This window comes from Loxodonta africana, chromosome 5 (assembly GCF_030014295.1).
Source record: "Loxodonta africana isolate mLoxAfr1 chromosome 5, mLoxAfr1.hap2, whole genome shotgun sequence".
Taxonomy (NCBI): domain Eukaryota; kingdom Metazoa; phylum Chordata; class Mammalia; order Proboscidea; family Elephantidae; genus Loxodonta; species Loxodonta africana.
Genome location: NC_087346.1, coordinates 77,639,452 through 77,660,995, shown reverse-complemented (window position 1 = coordinate 77,660,995; position 21,544 = coordinate 77,639,452). Strand labels below are relative to the sequence as shown.

Sequence of the window (21,544 nt, the reverse complement as noted above, 5' to 3'; positions counted from 1 at the left end):
TTTAGCCACAGAACAAAGTACAATGAGTTGGAATAACTTAACGGCATTTATCTTCACCATACCAAAACGGATTCCTGGATCCCACAAAAGTGCTTCCAAACTGCAGAAAAATTCCCCTATAATCTTAACAGTTCAAGAATTTCCAGCATGAAATGCCTCATAGTTCACCTCACTCTTTTGCCAGAAATAAAGCACAGCAACTGTCCCCTGTCTGTGACCTTCTATAGTAGTGTGATCCTTCTATCAGATTTGTCTTCAGTATTGCAGTCTGCAGGCACACTCACTCTTTCCCTTTGCCTTTGTCAATTCTTTGTGTTGTAAGGGCAGGATGTTTAAAGTTGAAGTCTTGACTTGCAAAATGAGAAAACTATTTTGGGAAAGCGTCCTGTTTTCTAGACTGTGTAGCTTAGAACAGTGTTAACACTGAGGTAGCTGCTAATTTTTATGCCTCTTTTACCAAGAAATTAAAATAATATTATCATTTATTCAGCATCAGGGTATAACAGAGGATTTCAAAATCCCCTGAAAACTTTTTACCATGTATCTACACGAAGTCCCTTCAGAGGTGGGAAGGGATCATTGCTCCCATTTTTACATATGGATTAACAGAGGCGAAGAAAGATCAAAGCAACTTCCTATGCTTTAAATTAATAAAGTATAAAATGTTGACATTTAGGAAATCTAGGGGAAGGTTGGAGTCCTGATTGCACAGTGGTTAAGAGCTCAATTGCTAACCAAAAGTTCAGCAGTTTGAATTCACCACCTGTCCCTTGGAAACCCTATGGGGCAGTTCTGCCTGTCCTGTAGGGTCGCTATGAGTCAGAATTGACTTGATGGCAACGGGGCTTTTTTTTAGGTGAAGGTTACATGGGAATTCTCTATTAATTTTGCAACATTTTTTATGTAAGTTTGAAATTATTTCAAGATAAAAGGTAAAATAAAAATATTAACAAAGCAGAGAAAAGCGACGGTTAGTAAGACAGAAATCCAATAAAACCTACTCTCCAGCATTTACTTGATTGCTTTTCAATCTCTGAGGATACACTGGTTTCTGCTTCCAGATCCATAAATCACATCATTGAAGAGAGGTAGCTGTGAATGCTGCTAACGTCAGGGGGTTTCCTCTCCTGTGTCTCCCCAGGCGCAGTGAACCTGCAGGCCGACCTCACTCTTGGCATTCAACCAAATTAGGGGAGAACCAACTCGATGCCAGCATGATGCAAATATCCCAGGGCACGATTGGCACTCCTTGGCACCAAAGCTACCATTCCAGGTAAGTGGTTCCAGATGAGACTGGGGAGTTTGTTTCTTTCAAGTATCGTGTTCCCAGAAAAAACGCTATCTTCTCTGTTTTGAGAATGTTTTCTTTTGTAATAGTTTCTTAAATGATTTTTTAAATCTCTCTACCCTGCTATCTTCCTCATCCTCTTAAAGCTCCTAACGTGTACAAGTCATCTTCATATCCAGCATGAAGGGAGGCCAGAATTATTTTGAGCCCTGGCTGGTTATTTAAGATATTTGTGGGGTCCATCCATACTTTAAAAAATCACTGGATTGTATACTTTTAAGTGGTGAGTTTTAATGGTATTGAAATACATCTCAATTAAAAAAAAAAAAGGGGGGGTGGGATATAGCCAAAGCAGTGCTTAGAGAGAAATTTATAGCATTAAATGCTTAAATTAAAAAAAGAAGAAAGATTTAAAAGTCAGCAATCTAAGCCAGGGATTGGCAAACTTTCCTGTAAAGGGCCAGATAGTAAATAGCCTTTATGAGTCATATAGTTTCTAATACAACTATTAAGCTCTGCTGTTGTAGCAGGAAAACAGCCGTAGATGGTACGTAACCATATGAGCATGCCTGTGTTCCCATAAAACTTTATTTACAAAAAGAGATAGTAGATCAGATTTGGTCCTTGGGCTATGGTTTACCCTGCTTTAAACTTTTCTTCCAGCAGCCCCGTTGAACTCCATTGGAAAAAATCAATCAAAATGAGATTAAAAAAGTAATAATCAAGTCATTATTTTTTAATCGTAGTAAATATGTATGTAGCAGAACATCTGAGATTTCAGCAGTCTTCTCACGTGCAATGCAGTGACATTAATTATGTTCATCACGTTGTTCAAGTGTCACCCTTATCCGTTCCCACATTTTCCCATTACCCGTAAGAGAAGCTCAGTGTTCCTTCTTTCCCCCTCCTTCCCTCCTGCCCCTGGTATCCGCTAATAAACTTTGGTCTCTATACACTTGCCTATTCTAGATACTTCATGTAAGTGGGATCATACAGTGTTTATCCTTTTGTGACAGATTTACTTCATTGAGCATAATGTTTTCAGGGTTTGTCATGTTGTAGCATATATCAGGAATGACCAAGTTGTTTTTATCACAGAGACAGGGACTCTGCCCTTTTCAACCAGAGACTCTACTGCTGGGAAACATTACTTCCCAACTGAGTCAAGGACTTGGCAGGCAAGGCTCAATTACACAAAGCAACTCATTGGCCCAGGTTAGAGTTCTCTTGATGCTAAGGTGCTGGCCATCAAACCCTGCTGTCCTCTGTTTGGCAGTTTTAGTAATGTCATCTTCCCAGAGAGTTCTTCTGTCTGGCAGCACAGGTCCCTAGCAAGACACAGTGGTTACAATAAAGAGCATAAGCATGTGTGAGGAGAGGACACAGACATGGCACCAGACTCAGGACAGACTTCGGACTAAGGAATAGCTACATTCATCACCACTGTCACTTCCTTCACAGCCAACCACCTCCCCAGAATGAATATGCAAACAAGACTTGAGCAGCAGGAAGGCCTGGCTCTATGGAGAACTGAATGGAGTTCATGGTCCAAGCCTTTAATTACTCTCTGACAGCCCTTAGCCAAGGAGTTCAGCAGGGGATTTCTGAAGGCTGAAAGTTGTTTTCTTAGTGGGAGAGTGTGTGGTTCAAGAAAGAATTTAGTTAGTATCCTACTCTAAGCCTCATTATATCCAAACAGCCCCTTTTTCATAAAAATCCACTTAGGAAGTCCAAGAGGCCCAAAACTGACATCCCACCCTCCCACCCTCCACGAGATATATTAAAGAGAGAGCCAAGTCAGGACTCCCTTAGACTGACTTCAGACTTGGAATCCACAAAGACTGGAATCCATTCTTTTATCCCAGGGAGCCAGGCTCCCCCACCTGCCCCTTTAATGGCAAGGAGGTGGGAGAGTTCAAGAGAATGCAGGTTGCTTCAAGCCACCACATACCAAAGAGGATGCAAATGCTGATATGTGTGGAGGGGGGCTTCTGAAAGAATTACTTAGCTAACACGAGGTGGCAACGCATTTGGCAAGGCCAGAACTCACTCGGAAACCCTGGTGCCATAGTGGTTAAGAGCTACAGCTGCTAACCAAAAGGTCGGCAGTTCGAGTCTACCAGGTGCTCCTTGGAAACTCTATGGGGCAGTTCTACTCTGTCCTTTAGGGCTGCTATGAGTCGGAATTGACTCGCAACGGGTTTGGTTTTTGCTTTAGAACTCACTCAGTCATGTTTGATCAAGTTAAGGACCAAACCTGAGACCCCTCACTGATGGACAATGGTTCACAGAATTGAAGAGGATGAACCTCTCCCAGCACATTAGGGTAGGCTTCAGACCACAGAAGAGATGATTTCCCTGTTACCCTCCTTCCTACAAACACTTCTCTCTCTTGCCCCTCCCAATGACCCTGCAAGAACTTACTCTCACATCTGACCACCTGTTCTCAGAGGGTATGTAGTTTAGCAGTGCCCCCCCCCCCCAACACTCAGGCACAGTGCTTTTGCTTTATGGGTATGGAGCTGTTGGGGGCTTTTAGAAGGTAACAGTTATATGGGTTGTAAAGAGCCTAACAATTGGAAGGAAGGACAGCTTAGTAGTAAGGCCTTGGGCTTTTAATTCAGACATAGGTTTAAATCTCAACTCCACCACCTACAGTGTGAACTTGAGCAAATCATTTGGCCTTGATTTCCTCATCTGTAAAATGAAATTAATAATACACGTCTCATTGGATTGTTGCGAGGGTTAAATAAGATAATGTATGTAAAACCAAGCAGTTCCTGGTAGATAGTAACCATTCAGTAAATGACAGGTAATTATAACTATCAGGCTGAAGACTTAGCAGAGGCACAGTGAAACCTGGTAAAGAGCTTCAAGGTTAATGGCATAAACCACCACACACTTATAAAATGCAAGTTTGTAACAACAGAGTACCTCTGAACAGTGAGTGGGTCCTTTGGTGCCTCCTAGCCCTGGTGGCACAGTGGTTAAGAGCTCTGCTGCTAACCAGCAGGTTGGCAGTTCAAATCTACCAGCTGCTCCCTGGAAACCCTATGGGGGCAGTTCTGCTGTGTCCTGTAGGGTCCCTATGAGTTGGAATCAACTCGGTGGCAACAGTTTGGTTTTGTTTTTGGTTGAATGGATGGATGGATGGATGGATGGATAGATATTATCGAGCTGACTCCAACTCATGTCAGCCTTATTACAACAGAATGAAATGTTGCCGAGTTCTGTCACCCTCATGATCACTGGCATGTTCAAGTCTATCATTGCAGCTATTGTGCCCATCCATCGCATCCATGTTTTCCCTTGCCCTCACTGGCTCTCTATGTCACCAAATGCGAGGTCCTCCTCCAGCAATTGATTCTTCCTGATGATACGTCCAAAGCAAGCAAGGTGGACGGTGTTCTGTTGCAATCCATAGAGTTTTCATTGGCAAATTTTTAGAAGTAGATCAGCAGGTCTTTCTTCCTATTCTGTCTTAGGAAGCCCTGCTGGTGTTTGAAATACCGGTGGCATAGCTTCCAGCATCACAGCAACATGCAAGCCACCACAGTACAACAAACTGACAGATGGTGGCTAAAACCTTCTTAAGAGGCCCTAAATCTGAAGCCATGCTGTCAAAAAAAAAAAAAAAGGCCACCCTCAGGCAGAAATAAGACTACTGCAATTGGTGCTTAGAATAACTGCTTACGGTAACTATGGTGAGCTCCAGGAGGCCTCAGGGCAATGGTGGAGTTGGCTCCAGAAATAAATATACTGAAGACCACCTTCACCTCCTATTTCCTCCTCCACACCTAAACTCCACAAGCATTTAAGCAGATGGATCTGCCCTTACACTGTGCCCCCTACCTCTGCCCCTGTAATTCCAGCTTCAAAAGAGCTCCTCTTGACAAAAATCAGCACAAAAGCACTGTGTGGGGTGCAAAGGGAAAAAGGAAAGTTCCTGTTATCCCAAATGCTACAGAAGTGTGTATCTTCTTCCCAGCACAAATTATCCCGTTACCCATCCAGCCCATGCCTCAGCTTGCAGCTCTGTCAGAGGGCTTCGCCCCACCATGAGTCAGGCTCATGTCTGATTTTGCTCCTAGGGTCTGATTTTGGCAGCTGCAGATGGAGGGGCACTCCAGGTGTGTTTCTGAGGAGCACGGTGGCATCTAGTGGTCTGGTGTGCCAAATCAATTGTTGGCATCCCTCTGCCAGCCTTAGTTTAGTTCCAGAAACCAATCTCAGTTCTAAATTTATGAATCTGTTTCTTATTAAGAAGCAGGAGAATGAGGTAACTGGAGGATAGCGGAAGGGCAGGAGCAAAGAGGTCAGGAGAGACAAGTGCAGAAACACTGGAGGTGTGTGATTTTAACTGTCTGCGAGCTGGGCTGGATTCGGAATTCCTCTGAAATTTTATTTCAGCTGCTTTCCATCAGACCCTTTTCACTATCTTTTTGCTTCCTACAGTAATCTCAGACAGTGGTCCCAAACTATTAAAATATTTAAGAAGAGAACTTGAAAGTCATGTGGTCCAGCCCTCGGACAAGAGTTTGAAGTAACAGTATGAAATACTAGAGTACCAGTACTTATTCATTGATTCATTCATTCAACGAATACATATTGAGTACTCACTGTAGGCCAGACAGCTTCTAGGTATTGGGGATATAGTGGTGAACAAGACATAAAAAGACCCCACCCTATAACAGTTGTGTGTTTCCCAAAGTGTGTTCTGTGGAATAACGATCCATTAGATGATCCTTGGAAAAAAGTTTCTAGGGTCAAATAAGTTTAGAAAACTTATTTTAGGTTGTCACATGAACAATATTAAAGACTCAGAAGTCTGCAGTAAATAAAACTTTAATTTATTTAGCCCAGTATTTCCCAAACATATTTGATCATTTGAAGGAATTAATGTTCTAGAGTACACTTAGAGAAATATTGTATTACACCTGTTTTGTGCTCTTTACTGTTTTAAGTATTAAAAAATGCTTTTAAACACTAAGTAACAATAGCATAATATTACAAGCATACACGTATCTATCACAGAATTACCATTTGGTTATATTTGCTTCAGGTCTTATTTATATTTTACTAATAAACATTAAAGATACAATTGAAGCCTCTTTCATATAACCAGAGGGATATGATGTAATATCAAGCAGTGGTAAGTGCTATGAAGAAAATAAAGTAGAGTAAGAGATAAGGAGTAAGGAAAGATGAGGTGTTACTTAGATAGTGAGTTCCAGGAAGCCCTCTCTGAAGCAGAGACTTGAATAAAGGAAAGGAGTGAGCCAGGTGAAGAGTGTTCCAGGTGGTACAAAGGCCCTGAGACTCTGAGATGGGAGTATATTTCGTGTGCTTGAGTTACAGTAAGGAGGCACTACAGTGCAGTGATCAAGAAGGAGCGTGGTAGAAAATGAGGTGGTAGAAGTGGCCATTGATAAGAGCTTTAGCACATCCAAAATGCATTCATCTTGACAGGAAGGCTATCCCTGTGGGTTAGAGGATGAAGACCTTCATTCAAGTTCTTTGAACCCACCATTAAAAGTGCCATCTTGGAAGCAGGGATGTAAAGGCAATCAAAATATTTCTAGAAAGTGGCAGAAGAGCTTGTTCCTAGAGGGTAATGTTAGGGTCCATATTCCCCAGTCAGCTTGGGAAAGGGAATTCCAAAGGGACAGAGCCCTCCTGCACAAGAGGGGACAGCCCCTTGCAAAGTCCTCCTGAATGTACCAGGAAGTCATGCATAGGTGATGGAGTCTCAGCACCTAAGAGCCTCTTGTGATTAGGACTTCTTATAAAGCTTTCCTCTCTCCCTCTTGCTTTTCCTCATCAGTCTTTTCTGCCTTTGTCTGATTTCTTTCTCTGTATTTCTCTCACTCAGCTTTGTGTTTAGCTTTCTCACCGCAAACAAATTGTCTCTAATACAGTTGAGATTCCAGGAAGATTGCCAGGGTGTAGCCTCCAATTCCATAAAAAGGAAAGATATTAACTAAAAACATATACATATGCACACAGAGTGTCTCTCACCCCCTCACATGCCTTTTCTTACTAAGCTTTTCCCCTTCTTCCCTCAAACAGCCCTAACAAACACAAAATTTTATCTCAATCACTCTTCCTCCTCTTCTCTTCTTTCCTCCCCCATCTCTGTCATCTCTTGGCATAGGCATAATGTCATTTCCAGCACAGAGCAAATCACATCAGTGCACTGCCCCATGGCTTCCTCTGTGTTCCCTTTTCCTCTCCTTGCAAGATCGGGTGATTAATAAGAGGCACATAGGTTACAGTGTTGGACAGTTACTCCTGGTGATGACACACAGGGTGGCTGAGCAAGGCCCAAATATGGTCCTTTTTACCCACCCTTCAAAAAACTAAACATCTTGCATAAGAGTACATTTATAAGCTGGGTTCTGTGTCTGTAAGCCTACTAAATGATAACTGCTCAGGGTGTTGACTGGTTTCTCTCACTTTTTTCCAGCTCCTCTACAAGTGACCTCTCCAACTATGACCATATGTATCTAAGGCGGAGCCCTGACCAGTGCAGCTCCGAGGGGAGCATGGACAGCCTGGAGCCCAGTACGGGATACCCACCCTGCCATCTTCTTTCCCCTGCCAAGTCAACCAGCAGCATTGACCAGCTCAGCCACCTCCATAACAAGAGAGACTCTGCTTACAGCTCCTTCTCCACCAGTTCTAGTATCCTAGAGTATCCGCCTCCTGGCATCCCTGGTCGGGAACGTTCAGGCTCCATGGATACTTCCGCTCGAGGTGGCCTCCTGGAAGGGATGAGGCAGGCAGACATTCGCTATGTCAAGACAGTCTATGATACTCGGAGGGGAGTCTCAGAAGAGTATGAGGTAAACTCTTCAGCCCTGCTTCTTCAAGGTAGGGAGGCCCGAGCATCAGCAGAAGGTCAGAGCTATGATAAATGGCATAATGTTCCACGGGGCAAGGGAGTGCCACTTCCATCCTGGAACCAGCAGTGCCCCAGTTCCTTGGAGACTGCCGCTGACAACCCACCTCCTAAGGTGGGTGTACCCCTTCCCCCAGTTCGGAGCGACAGTTATGCAGCCATCCGGCACCGTGATCGGCCCAACTCCTGGTCTAGCCTTGATCAGAAACGGTTCTGCCGGCCTCAGGCAAACTCATCAGGTTCCCTTAAGTCTCCATTCATAGAGGAACAGCTACATACTGTACTAGAGAAGAGTCCAGAGAGCAGCCCCCCAGTGAAGCCCAGGCGTAATTATACCCAGAAGGCACAACCAGGCCAACCTCTGCTCCCAACTGGCATCTACCCTGTACCTTCTGTGGAACCACACTTTGCCCAGGTGCCCCAGCCTTCCAGGAACAGTAATGGTATGCTGTACCCTGCACTGGCCAAGGAGAGTGGATATACAGCCCCTCAGGCAGCTTGTGATAAGATGGCTACCTTTGATGAGAATGGGAACCAAAATGGCTCTAGCAGGCCTGGGTTTGCCTTCTTCCAGCCCCTAGAACATGACTCACTGTCCCCAGTGGAGAGGAAACCAGAAACTACAGCCAAGTTGGTACCCTACAAAGTCCATTTCCCATCAGTGCCTGAAAATGAGGAGGATACCTCCCCGAGAAGACATCTCACATCTTCCCAAGGCAACAGCCCACATTCCAACGAGAGAAAGAACACCCACAGCAACAAACCATATTCTAATCACCACAGCCTTAAACCCCCTCAGGCTCTGGCCTGGCAAGTGGAAGACAGGTCTTCCAGGCCCTCAGAGCCCTGGGAGGCAGATTTCCAGGAAGACCACAATGCCAACTTCCAGAGGAGGCAGGAGAGAGAAGGCCTAGGCCAGAGCCTGTCAAGAAACTTTGGCAAGACCAAGTCAGACTTCTCATCTCTCCAGAACATTCCAGAAAGTCTAAGAAGGCAAAGCAGCCTAGAGCTAGGAGGAGGATCTCAGGAAGGCTACCCAGATGGCAAAACAGCCACTATAGTCAACACCAAGGCTGAGGACCCTGGAAGGAAAGTCAGTCCTGACCACAGGAACCATCTGGACAGGCCAGTTTCCTATCCAAGACCAGAGGGGAGAAATAGCGTTTCAGCCTCTTTCCACAGTTCAGACCCAAGGTACGAAGAGCCCTCCTCCCCACCACACCAGCAGGCATCCTGTCTGGGCCGAAGGAGGCTCAGCTTAGGCATCGCCTCAGCTCTGCAGGGCTTTCAGCATGGGAAGCCCCACAGCTCCGTGCTGGAGAAGATTTCCAAAATTGAGCAGCGAGAGCAAGGGACCCAGAAATCCTCAAGTGCAGGCTGCTCCAGTTATGGCCATACCTATAGGCCCAATAGGACGGCCTCAACTTCCAGTATTTCTGGGAACGAATTTGAGGAGGCAAGAGCCAATATCTGTTTTTCTGAATCCACTGAGCCTCTAAGCAATGGGGAGCAGCACTTCAAAAAGGGAGAGCCCAAGTTGGAAGAGGTTTCCAGGCAGCCGTGTGGGCAACAGCCAAGGAGGGGTGCAGATGGCAATCGAGGTCCCCCACTCCGAGGAGGTGAGCCCCCTACACGGGAGGCTCGCCTCCTCCGCAGCCAAAGCACCTTTCAGCTCTTCACCGAGGCCGAGAATGTGGCTTTGTGGCCAGATAACAGGCCTGCCACTCCTGAGTCGCCCCTGTTGGACGCTCCCTTCAGCCGCGCCTACCGGAACAGCATCAAGGACGCACAGTCCCGCGTCCTGGGGGCCACCTCCTTTCGTCGGAAGGACCTCGAACTGGGGGCGCCCGGGGGATCCAGGCCCTGGAGGCCCCGGCCCGCCTCGGCCCATGTGGGGTTGCGGAGTCCCGAGGCATCAGTGGTGGCCTCCCCGTCCCCACACACGCCCCGTGAGCGGCACAGCGTGACCCCGGCGGAGGGTGAACCGGCCCAGCCAGCACCCCCCACTGCTCGGAGAGGGGCACGTCGGCGCCTGACCCCCGAGCAGAAGAAGCGTTCCTACTCCGAGCCGGAAAAGATGAACGAGGTGGGGGTCTCTGAGGAGGCCGAGCCAGTGCCCATGGGTTCGCAGAGGAAGGGGGTGCGTTTTCCGGAAACCACCGTGGCCGACCGCCGCCGGATCTTCGAGCGCGACGGGAAGGCGTGCTCGACGCTCAGCCTGTCAGGCCCGGAGCTGAAGCAGTTCCAGCAGAGCGCCCTGGCCGACTACATTCAGCGCAAGACCGGCAGGCGGCCCTCGTCCGGCTTCCAGGAGCCGGGAGCTCTGCGGGAGCGCGCCCAGAGCGCCTATCTCCAGGCCGGCCCCGCGGCGCCCGAAGGCCCCGGCCTCGCTGCGGCCTCCAGCTTTAGCTCACTGAGGGAGCCGAGCCTGCAGCCCCGCAGGGAGGCCTCCCTCCTGCTGGCCACGGCCCCCATAGCTGGGGGGGACCCCCCGCGGGCCCCTCGGGATCGCAGCAGTTCTTTTGGCTGCGGCCGCCGCCTCTGGGAACATCGGCTCGGTGACCACCAGGCCTTAAGGGAGCCGGTCAAGGCTGAGCTGCTTGGTGGAGCCAACTGCGGGCCTCGGGGCCCCCAGAGGGTGGACAGGACCCCTGGGGAGCCATCCTCCTGGGGAACCCCAGCCGGGAGGACCGGGAAGTCCAAGTCAGCCGAGGACCTGCTGGAGCGCTCAGACGTCCTGGCCGTCCCTGTCCACGTGCGGTCTAGGTCATCTCCCACTGCAGACAAAAAGCACCAGGTATGTGCAGTTGCCCTCTGGGTCCTGGCCCCTACTGCCCCTTAAGCCTTGGAAGCTTTAGTGCCACACCCCTTCCCTTTTCCTGGCCAGCCCAGCTCCCTCAGTTTTCCTTTTAGATTCAGAAAAGTAGCGTTTTGTTTTCCTGAGATGATTTCTTTCTCAGTGTCCCTACTTGGTATCCTTACAAATGTCTTTTTTTTTTTTTTTTCTTTGTTTTAAGCCTCGTTTTAGAAAGTCATCTACCTCTTGATGCAAGAATGCATGGTTAGGAAAAGTTAGGAATTATCTCTTTGTTTGGTTTTTGGTTTTTTAGTTCATGGAATAGAGACCATGTCTCAGTACTTTAAAGATTTTAACTTTGCACACTATAAGTTTCTGTTGGACTTTTGCATTTATAAAACAGCTAGAATGATTAATGTTGATAGTTATTGATTATTGAGTTCCTGCTGTATGCCACATCCTCAGCTAAGGACGCTTTACATTTATTTACCTCATTTAATCCTCACAACAGAGGATTAAATCCTGTGCAGTAGAGTGTTATCCATTCCAAGCCCATTTCTCTCTGACTCCCACCTGAGCTCTTTCTGTGCACTATCCTGGTACAGTAGGAAAATCAGACTTTCAAATTCTCACCTAAAAGAATTTTCTAATAAAGGATCCAAACTATACAAAGATTATGAAGTGCTTTACATTGGAAAGTATAGGCAGAGCTAGGAATAGAAACTGAACATCCTAACTTCCAAGAATCTATTAATTTCTGTGTATAAATCTTAATTCCTTCCTCAAACTCCACTTCTGCTGTACATCAGTGGCCTGCCTGATGGTCCACTTCCCACGTGAGGTATCAGGAATTCATGTATGTGTTGGGACAGGGGAGAATACGCCTGCATTGCCCCTTTTCTAATTCTGCTATTTCCCCAACAGAAAATTCAACCATTCACCAAGCATTTACAGAGCAGAGGTTGTATAAAAAGCAGTGTTAGTAGTTGAAGGAAACGCAGAGAAAGAAAATAAGACTCGTGTCTTTCTGGGGTTCACAATTGAACAGGGAGTATAAATTTATATATAAATACCTCTTAATGTGCCTGGTGGTGATAAATAATATGCTAAAAAAAAACCATTGCTATCGAGTCAATTCCGACTCGTAACAACCCAATGGGACAAAGTTGAACTGGCCCACAGGGTTTCCAAGGCTGTAATTTTTTAAGAAAGCAGACTGCCACTTTGTCCAGAGGAGCAGCTGGTGGCTTCGAACCACCAACCTTTCAGTTAGCAGTGATTAATTCTAACTGGGGGGATCTGAGAGAGCTTCTCTTGAAGTAGATGGGATATGAACCAGGCTATAAAAGATGGGCAGGGTGTTGACCAGGGGATTGATTGGGGGATGTGGAAGGAGAGTCATTAGTCAGAGGAAAAAGCTTAAAATCAAGCAAAATTCATCAGTCACTGGCTGTGCACGCGTGACACACACACACACACACACACACACACACACACAGCCGTCTGAGAAAATACTACGCCTGTCCAAAGATTATCTGGTCAGTGTTGTCCAAAAATATTTTTTGTCCAGCATAAACCCACAAAAATTTATAGAGGCAGTCCTCCCTAAACCTTCAATAACCAATTCCTCCTCACAGAAGAAGAGATCTCATTTCCCATTCCTTGCCACTAAAACACTTTTCAATCCATGTATGTAGTGTATAATTTCAGCTAGTTTGATGGGCTTCATTGACTTATTGCATAGGTATCGAACCATTTTCTACATTGCTTCCTTTGTGTTCTAAAGAAAATAGAAATGTTTGCATGAAAACCAAATCACCTCCTGTTTATCCCCCACTAGATGTCATTATTGTCTGGTGCGGAATTGGTTGGATGGCCATGCGTGTTATTTTGCTAGCGCACAAAAATATTTCTCAAGCTGCTAAATTGGGAAATAGAGCTAAAACATAGGTGTGGTAGAGAAGTAAAAAGATTTCTTTGAATATCCATTGAATACTTTATATCATTTGAACAACTTTTTAGGAAGACAAGTGAATACAGAACAGTATTTAAGCACCCTCTTCAATAAAATAAAAGGAGTATCATATTTAGATATTACTTAATTTGGAGAATATGAAGCCAGAAGGGGAAAAATATTTCAAAAGAAATACTTTTTCTGTGGTGCTTTGCTCCAACAAATTCTGAAAATAGATTATACCCTCCAGATTGTAATTGTGCCAGGATTGTTATTCTTGAGCGTCTCCCCTTCTCCAGCCCAGCAACTAGATATTGCCTGACTAGAGAGACCTGGCCTGTGACAAGGTCTGCTCCTCACAGCCTTTTCGTAGACCCATCATCTACCTTGTTTGTAGAACTAGTTCAAAACAAAACTTGTCTCTCACAGAACTATTGTTATTATTTCAAGATATTATATTCTGGTTTTTAACTTGAATAAATTCCAAAAACTTTACCATCATCAGTAGGCTTTTGTGAAGGTGTTAATAAAGGAGTTTTCTCATCCTAGCTTTAGAGAACTCCTGAAAATCAAGTGATCTTGTAGAGGCCATCTGTCTGAGCTAAAACAAAAAAACAGAATCTGTATCTCTGGTGCTGGCATAATTCATGGCATCTCCAACAAATGCTGCTTGCTCCTGCCAGCCACATGCTAAAAGAGCAGATTTTACAAGCTTTTCACAGGATTTGGCCCCTTTTCGAATGTTTGTTAGTAAGGACAGTTTCAGTCTTCATGGAAATCAACTCCTCTGTGTATAAAAAATGTATCATTCACAGGCTTGGATTAATGACTGCAGAAAGCCGTCATTCCGAGCCACTTGTAGCCTCAGAACTGATAAAATAATCAGGAGGACTGAGGCTCTCCATAGCCAGTTTTGAGTGCCTACAAAAATGAATTAGAAATCCATTTGAAAAATCTAAATATGTTATTTAAATGTAAATAATAAAACCAGTTGCCACTGAGTCGGCTCTGACACACGGCAACCCCATGTGTGTCAGAAGAGAACTGTGCTGCGTAGAGTTTTTCAATGGCTAATTTTTTGGAAGTAGATCACCAGCCAGCTCTCCCAAGGCACCTCTGGATGGACTCAAACCTCCAGCCTTTCGGTTAGCAGCCAAGTGTGTTAACGGTTTGCATCACCAAATGTAAATAATAGTAACCAATAAATGTGAATTTATTGAGATTACAGAGAGATCCTCTCTGAAACGTGCAGCCACCGTTTCTGCTCTTTTAATTCTTCCTCATTGGAATGGGGTAATTGCAGAACAAATGGGTATTAGTGGTGGAGCTTAAGGACACATCCAACTCTTGCCAGTTTGCCCTCTACTATCTAAAATGAGTGGGCCCTGCAGTGTTGCAGGAAGTATCCAAACATTTCTGCCTTGGAAATGGAAATTTATACCTATTCATTGTGTTGATCTAAAATCTAGAAGAGCTATAAAAAAGAAACTCTTTGGAGAAAAAAGATTCCTGGTGGGATTTTTTTCCCCCCCAGAAGCTGAGTTGGAAGCTTCTCTGGTTCTCAGTGTATTTCAGGAACTTGCATTCATCATTTGATGGTATGACAGACATCATTTAATTGCTGAGGAAATTGCTTAATGCATGGAACCACGAAGTTGGGTATAGGCACCCATTCGGGTTTGGGCATAAATAACGTAATCAACTTTCCACAAAATGTGAAGTTATAAATAGCTAATAATAAAATAAAATTTTAATATTTGCTAGTCATTGTACTGTTTTATTAGTATAAAATTAATCTTCACAACTATGCAAAGAAGTAAACTTATATATCTCATATAAGTGCTATGGCTGCTAACCGAAAGTTGGCAGTTCGAATCCACCAGCTGCTCCTTGGAAACCCTATGGGACAGTTCTGCTCCCTCTGATGGGGTTACTATGAGTCGGAATCTACTCAACGGCAACGGGTTTGGTTTTTGGTTTTTTATTACACGTGGGAGAACTGAGGCATAGAGAGGGTAAGAAATACGCCCAGGATAGTAAGGAAAGCAGTTTTGACCCCATACTGTTTGACTTCAGAGTTTTTTGAGTCACTGCACCTTGCTGGGGCCCTAGTGGCACAGTGGCTAAGAGCTTGGTAGCTGCTAACTGAAAGGTCGGCAGTTCAAAGCCACCAGTCGCTCTTTGGAAGCCCTGTGGGGCAGTTCTCTGTCTATAGAGTTGCTATGAGTCAGAACCACTCAATGGCGATGGGTTTGAGTTTGTTTAATAACCTGGTACCTCGTTGAATAAGAAGAGCTGAGGGGGAGTAGGGGAGGGGTGACGGAGGCAAGGGTGAAACCTCTTCCATCTGAAAATATCGCGAGCCAACAAGTTGCTTTAATTTAACTTTATCGATTACTATTGTTTTCACTAAACTAACATTTTAAGATTTTTCTGAAATGAATTTCTAGTTCATTTTTAGTAGATAATCAGTAGTGTAGATACTACTCTAATTCATTTAGTAGACATAGAAACTAATATTCCATAGTACTATTGTCTTCAGAAACCCTGGTGGCATAGTGGTTAATTGCTACAGCTGCTAACCAAAAGATTGACAGTTCAATTCCACCGGCGCTCCTTGGAAACGCTATGGGGGCAGTTCTACTCTGTCTTGTAGCGTCACTATGAGTCAGAGTCGACTCGATGGGTTTCTGGTTTTTTTTTCAGTATTGTCTTCATATTTCATTGGTCACAGAGATAGCAGGATAACTCAGAACCTGAGTAAAGATTAGGATTCAGCAGACTTTAGGATTACAGTATTAAGTATGCTGTGCTTAATGAAGAATAAGGACTGATATAATTTTAAGTCAGTCTTGAGATAATTAACCAAAGTAAATAAGATGTCTGTTGGTATAATTCTATACTTGGTATTTCTCCCCTAATCACTGCTTTTTCATAAATTGTCACAATAAGTACTTTATATTTCTTACTAATTTATAGAAAATCAAGTCTTCTTTGATAGTGCCCAAATCAAAGCAAATAAATGAAATAGGAACTTATCCTCCTTGGGCTACTAGATTAGAAACGCATTTTCACAGAAGGATAATCTTCTGTCCAAATGGTATTTTGATTGACAGGAGATTGAGTTCTCTCAGTTACCTATAAAATAAACTGTCTAACTTCATTTTATGTACACTCACATGAATAGCAATTGAAGTTTGGTATTCTAGGGGCCAAATCACGTAAACCAAAAGAAAAACAAACCCATTGCCGTCGATTCGATTCCGACTCCTAGTGACCCTATAGGACAGAGTAGAACTACCACATAGGATTTCCAAGGTGGATTTGAACTGCTGACCTTTATGGTTAGCAGCTATAGCTCCTAACCACTACACCACCAGGGTTTCCAATAAAATAGGAAAATACATTTAAACTTAACTGGTTTTGAGGCTCAGGTGGGGCCTGGAGGCTTTTCCAATTAATTACTGTATTGGCAAAGACACACATTCATGTCAGCAAAGAGTGGGATGGGAAAAGACTTTCAAGGAATCTTAAGGTTTCATGAAGAGCAAGAATTCCCGTTGCCTAACAACAATATTTGAGCAAATGGAGACACATGGAATTCTTTTTTTTTTTTTTTCTTTTCGAAGCATTCAAGTCTAATTGCATTCAGCCAGCCTCCACTCAACCTGTTACGACTCTGTGGAAAGATATTGGGCTTTGAATCCTAGCTTCTCCACTATTTAACTGTGGGCAAGATAGATACTTAACCTCTTTGAGCTTCATTTACTTTCTACCTCCCCTTCCCCACCCCACCCCAGTAGTTATAAAGATTAAATTACAAAAGAAATATAAAATGCTAATACAATTCCAGGTACATAATTTGTGGATTGTAAATTACTTAGCACAGTGTCTGGCGCATAGTCAGTCTTTTTTTTTTTTATAATTACCAAATAACTTTTTTCTTTGCCAGCCTATCTTTGGCTCTTTTTGTTGTTTATTAGTACCTTTACCACTGACTGGGCAAAAAAATGAGAAAAGGAGTGAAAAGCATGCTAGCCTTTTGGGCAGGGTACATGGTGAAATAAAATACTAAGATTAAGGATTATATATTGGGCGTAAGCTTTTGGGCTCTGGTGGCACAGTGATTAAGAGCTCGACTGCTAACCAAAACATCAATTCAAATCCACCAGCTGCTGCATGGAACCCTATGGGGCAGTTTTAGTCTGCCCTGTAGGATCTCTATGAGTCAGAATTGACTCAATGGCAACAGGTAATTGCAAACCATTTCATATCTTCTCTAATTACAATTTAGACCATTTGAGATTTTTGCTAAATTCAGCGTACTCTCCTTTTGCTGTTATCTCCTGTATTTCCCAATTGCCATTTCAAAAGCTTGGCCCTTTGAGTTCATTGTCATCATCGTATTTCAAGTATAATGTTTGTTTTGAACTCTGGAGATAGTCATTATCTGACATCTCTTAGGAAGCCTTGCTTGGAGAGGCACCTGGTGAGGCAGACCAGGGTTCAAATCTTGACTCTGCCATTTGTTGTGCAGTGAGGTTAATAGTATTTCCTGGGGCTTTACGAATTAAATGAGAAGGTATGGAAAAGTACCGCCATGGTGCCTGGCAATAGTAGGTGTTCACTAAATGCTCCTCCTTTCTGCCTTTCTTTCCTTGGTAAATTTAAATGCCCGTTTGTTGGTGGGGGAGCCCTGGTGGTACAGTGGTTAAAGCTCTCAGCTGCTAACCAAAAGGCTGGCAGTTTGAACCCACCAGCCACTCTATGGGAGAAAGATGTGGCAGTCTGCTTCATAAGGATTTACAGCCTAGGAAACCCTATGGGGTAGTTTGATTTGACAGCAGTGGGTTTGGGTTTGGTTTGTTGGTAGTAATGATGTCCCTTTCTTGTGTTTCAAGGATATGCTTTTAGGGGACAGCAGTAGCTTTGGTATTCTTGTGAAGGATCCACGCTCCTTGGCTGGCCCTGGATCTAGGTATGGGTACGTATTTATGAAGCGCTCTGCTTTATGAACATGGCTAAAGTTAAACTGTTTCTGTACTTCTGTACATGAAATGTGGTATTATAACGTTGCATAGTGTTGTGTGCTGCCTTTTTCAGTTCGTAGTCTGTGGGGAACTTTTTATTTCGTATTTTTAAATGACTTTTTCTAAGAATGGTATTTATTCAGAATAGATTCTAAATGTGTGCTACTGGAGGAAATGGGTGAACTTCTACAGAGTGTTGACATCAGAGTAAGTAACGGAGATGCTCTTCTCAAACACATCTGTGGCTCTCACACAAGCAGCCTCTCTAGGGTGGCTGGTCTCTTCCAGTTCTGTGCCCGAAGGATTAAAGTGGTTAAAGTGCTAGAGAAAGAAAGAGCGTGCCATAAACAGCTTCACGGAGGAAGACAAGCTCACAGGAAGTATCTGAAGTGAAAAATAAAGTTCAAAATCATAATGTCTAGACACTTAAGTATAGAAAGTAGCAGGAAAGTCATTAAAAAAAAAAATTTACCATCAAAATCATTTATCCTAGGTGGAAAATTATAATGGACAACTTTCTGGAATTGGAAATTTCGAACTGTTCACGTGGATCTTAATAAGTAGAAATTTCCAAAGAGTGTCACCAGAACCACATGCCTGCAGCATTATATTATACATATTATCATATTGTACCCTTATTAACTACTATAATCTCGTTATTAATGATAACACATGCCTTTTCAAGCTAGTTCCTTTAAGTTTTCTTATGTTTACTCCAGGTATTGTTTCTCTGTATTTATTCACCTTCACAGTAACTCAAACTAACACTGTCACTTAGGTGCTGTCCATGTGGTCAGGAAGTGGGTGTTAGGTTACCTAATTTACTGCCAAGAGCAGCCTTCACGGTTATTCTTGATGCCTCAGCCATGATTAATTTCATCCCCCTGCTACTGCTGCAGCTGTACCTAATGTGAAGGAAGTATTCAAGGTGAGGCTGAGGAATTTGGTTAGCTTTGGGTGCTTTAACTAAAAGCTGGAGACAACAGGGCTTTGAACCAGCTCCTTCAGGTTTGAACCCTGTTGAGAATCTACATATCTAACAAGTTCCCAGGGGTAATGCTGCTGGTTAGAGACCAATTCTGAGAACCACTAGTAGCTGTAGTGATTCTCAAAATTTATTATACACAGTAGCTTTGGTCTTCCTGTGAAGGATCCATGTTCCTTGGCTGGGCCTGGATCACCTGGGGATCTTGTTAAAATGTATATTGATTCAGTGTATCTGGGGTGGAAATGCAAATTCTCAGCAGGGGTTTGAACCAGAAGGAACTGGTTCAAAGCACTGAGAGACTAGGAAAAAATAACAGTGAGATATAGCACTGCTAAAAGAGGACTGGTCTGAGGCCGAGGGTCAGATTAGAATACCTGGATACATGTCAGCAGACTTTGTGCGAGCCTCTCTGACACGTTATAAAATGGACTGGAACAAAATCTTTTTTACCCTATTCTTTGTGCCTAAAACAACACAAAGTAATCACCATGGAGAAGCATTCTCAACCAAAGTAAGCATTTAAGTACTACTTTCAAAAATAGACAATTTTAGTATGGTTCCTGTAAACTAAGAAACTAAACTGAGAATATCAAACATAACCTAAAAACATCTTGTCTTAGTTAGCTAGTGCTGTTATAACAGAAATACCACAAGTGGGTGTTTTAACAAACAGAAGCTTATTTTTTCACAGTTCAGAGGCTAGAAGTCCAAATTTGGGGTACCAGTTCTAGAAGTCTTTTTCTCTCTGTCTGCTCTAGGAGAAGGTGCTTGTCTGCTTTCGTCTTCTGTTCCTCAGCTCCTTGGTGATCTTCATGTGGCATGGCATCTGTCTTCCCCCAGCTGTGTGCTTCCTTGCTTAATCTGCTCCCTTTATGTCTCAAAAGAGATTGATTGACTCAAGACACACCTAACACTAATACATATATTTTGGGGGAACACAATTCAATCCATAATACGTTTCATAAAAGTTTATTGAGCTGGATCTTTAAAGGGATAACTGTATATTATTTTATTGTATGTTTTAGTGATACCAGTTCTTTTTAAAAAGCCTCAGGATATATGTATAATAAATAAAATGAATATACCTGAATTAGTCGGAAAAACATCAGATTCCAGTTTATTCCATGTCCCCTAAGCAGCGGAGTGCCAAACTGTTTGCACCACCCAGGCACATCCTGTTAAAGGATGCTGAGTTTTAAAGTGTTCATACCCTATAGTCTGAAGAGCAGAAGGGCAGAAGAGACATCCTTTATTCACAAACATTTATTGAGAGGGTGCCAGGTGCTGGGGATACCAAAAGGAATGAGACCTGGAAGTAAAGACTCTCTGGCCTCTATCCTCTGATGTTTACATTTGGGAGGCCACTAAGAAGAGCATTGAGGGGGTCCTGGTAAAGAAACAGTCTCTGAATGAAAAGCATCTTTGATGGGAGGGGAGGATGTTGCATCTGAGAGAGCTAGGGCCCTTTTTTCAACCATCTGCATTTATAATAAAGAACAAATGAAGATCTGAGAGGAGCTAATTTGGTTTTTTGCTGTCTCCTTTCCTGGCGCTCTGATGACTGTGGCAGGCTCTGCTGTTTGCTCTGACTCGGGACTGAGTCACAGTTCCCTTTGAGGAGCCAGACCTGTGAAATGAAAGGTGCCATCTGCTCTCCAGTTTGGCTTACACAGCCAATCAGGGAACTACAGATAAGGAATTTATAAATGAAGGTGGCTCTGCTGGAGGTTTTTATCCTCACATAACCGCTTGCATAGCAGGCAGGCAGTGCCACAGCCTTGTTTTGTTTGCCTTGTTCTTCTTTTTTGCTTTTGGAACACAATAACAAAAATATTGAAAGCTGTTGGGTTTTTCCTTGAAGCCTAGAGGACGTAGTTTAAATCACGATGGAACTATATTTGCTCGCTATAGTCCATCTCTTTCTCCAGAGGTAACTGTTTATTAGCTCCTTAGGCAAGATCTTTGCTTTCCTTTTTACTTTTCCTTTTAAGAAATAAAAACACTAGGAGGCTGAGAGAAATTGTAAATAAAACCTTCAAGTTCTGCAGCTCATGACATGCTTTCCAATCAGACCTTCCCCTGGGCATCACACTGGGAGAGGAATGAGGTAGCATTGTTTTTATCCAGAGCAAGTTAGCCAGGAGCTCTTTCTCAAAGAAGTCCTAAAAGGAGCTGAAAAGATGTATCTACTTGTTTCCTTTTGTACCCTGAAGTCTGTCCTCAAAAGAAGGGCCCTGGGTGGTACAAATGGTTTGCCATCAATTACTAACCTAAAGTTGGCGGTTCTAACCCGTCCAGTGGCACCGTGTTAGAACGGCCTGGTGGTCTGCTTCCATGAAGATTACAGCCAAGAAAACCTATGGAGCAATTCTGCTGTATAACACGTAGCGTCAGTGTGGGTCAGAATTGACTCAACAGCAATGGGTCTGGTCTGGTCTTCAGAAGCTGCCTTATGAGGGTGATGTGTGTGGGAGGCAAGAGTGGTAAGAGAGGGTTAATAAAAGGCGGTACTTTGTGAACCCAGGTTTTCCATGTGACACTTCGCTGTAGGAGCTTCTGCCAGTCTAATACAGTCAGGTGTCACTT

At 43.8% G+C, this 21,544-nt stretch overlaps 1 protein-coding gene across 1 annotated transcript in view; it reads left to right on the top strand.

Moving 5' to 3' along the window:
- Window positions 1–336: 336 nt before the first annotated feature.
- The window catches only part of SHROOM3 (shroom family member 3), a 44,105-nt gene continuing 22,897 nt past the window's right edge, over window positions 337–21,544 (top strand). Inside the window, exons 1-3 of the mRNA XM_064285685.1 lie at window positions 337–1,273; window positions 7,755–10,986; window positions 17,842–17,918. Of these exons, the coding sequence (XP_064141755.1) occupies window positions 1,215–1,273; window positions 7,755–10,986; window positions 17,842–17,918 (3,368 nt within the window). The 5' untranslated portion in view covers window positions 337–1,214. The remainder of the gene's footprint in view (window positions 1,274–7,754; window positions 10,987–17,841; window positions 17,919–21,544) is intronic.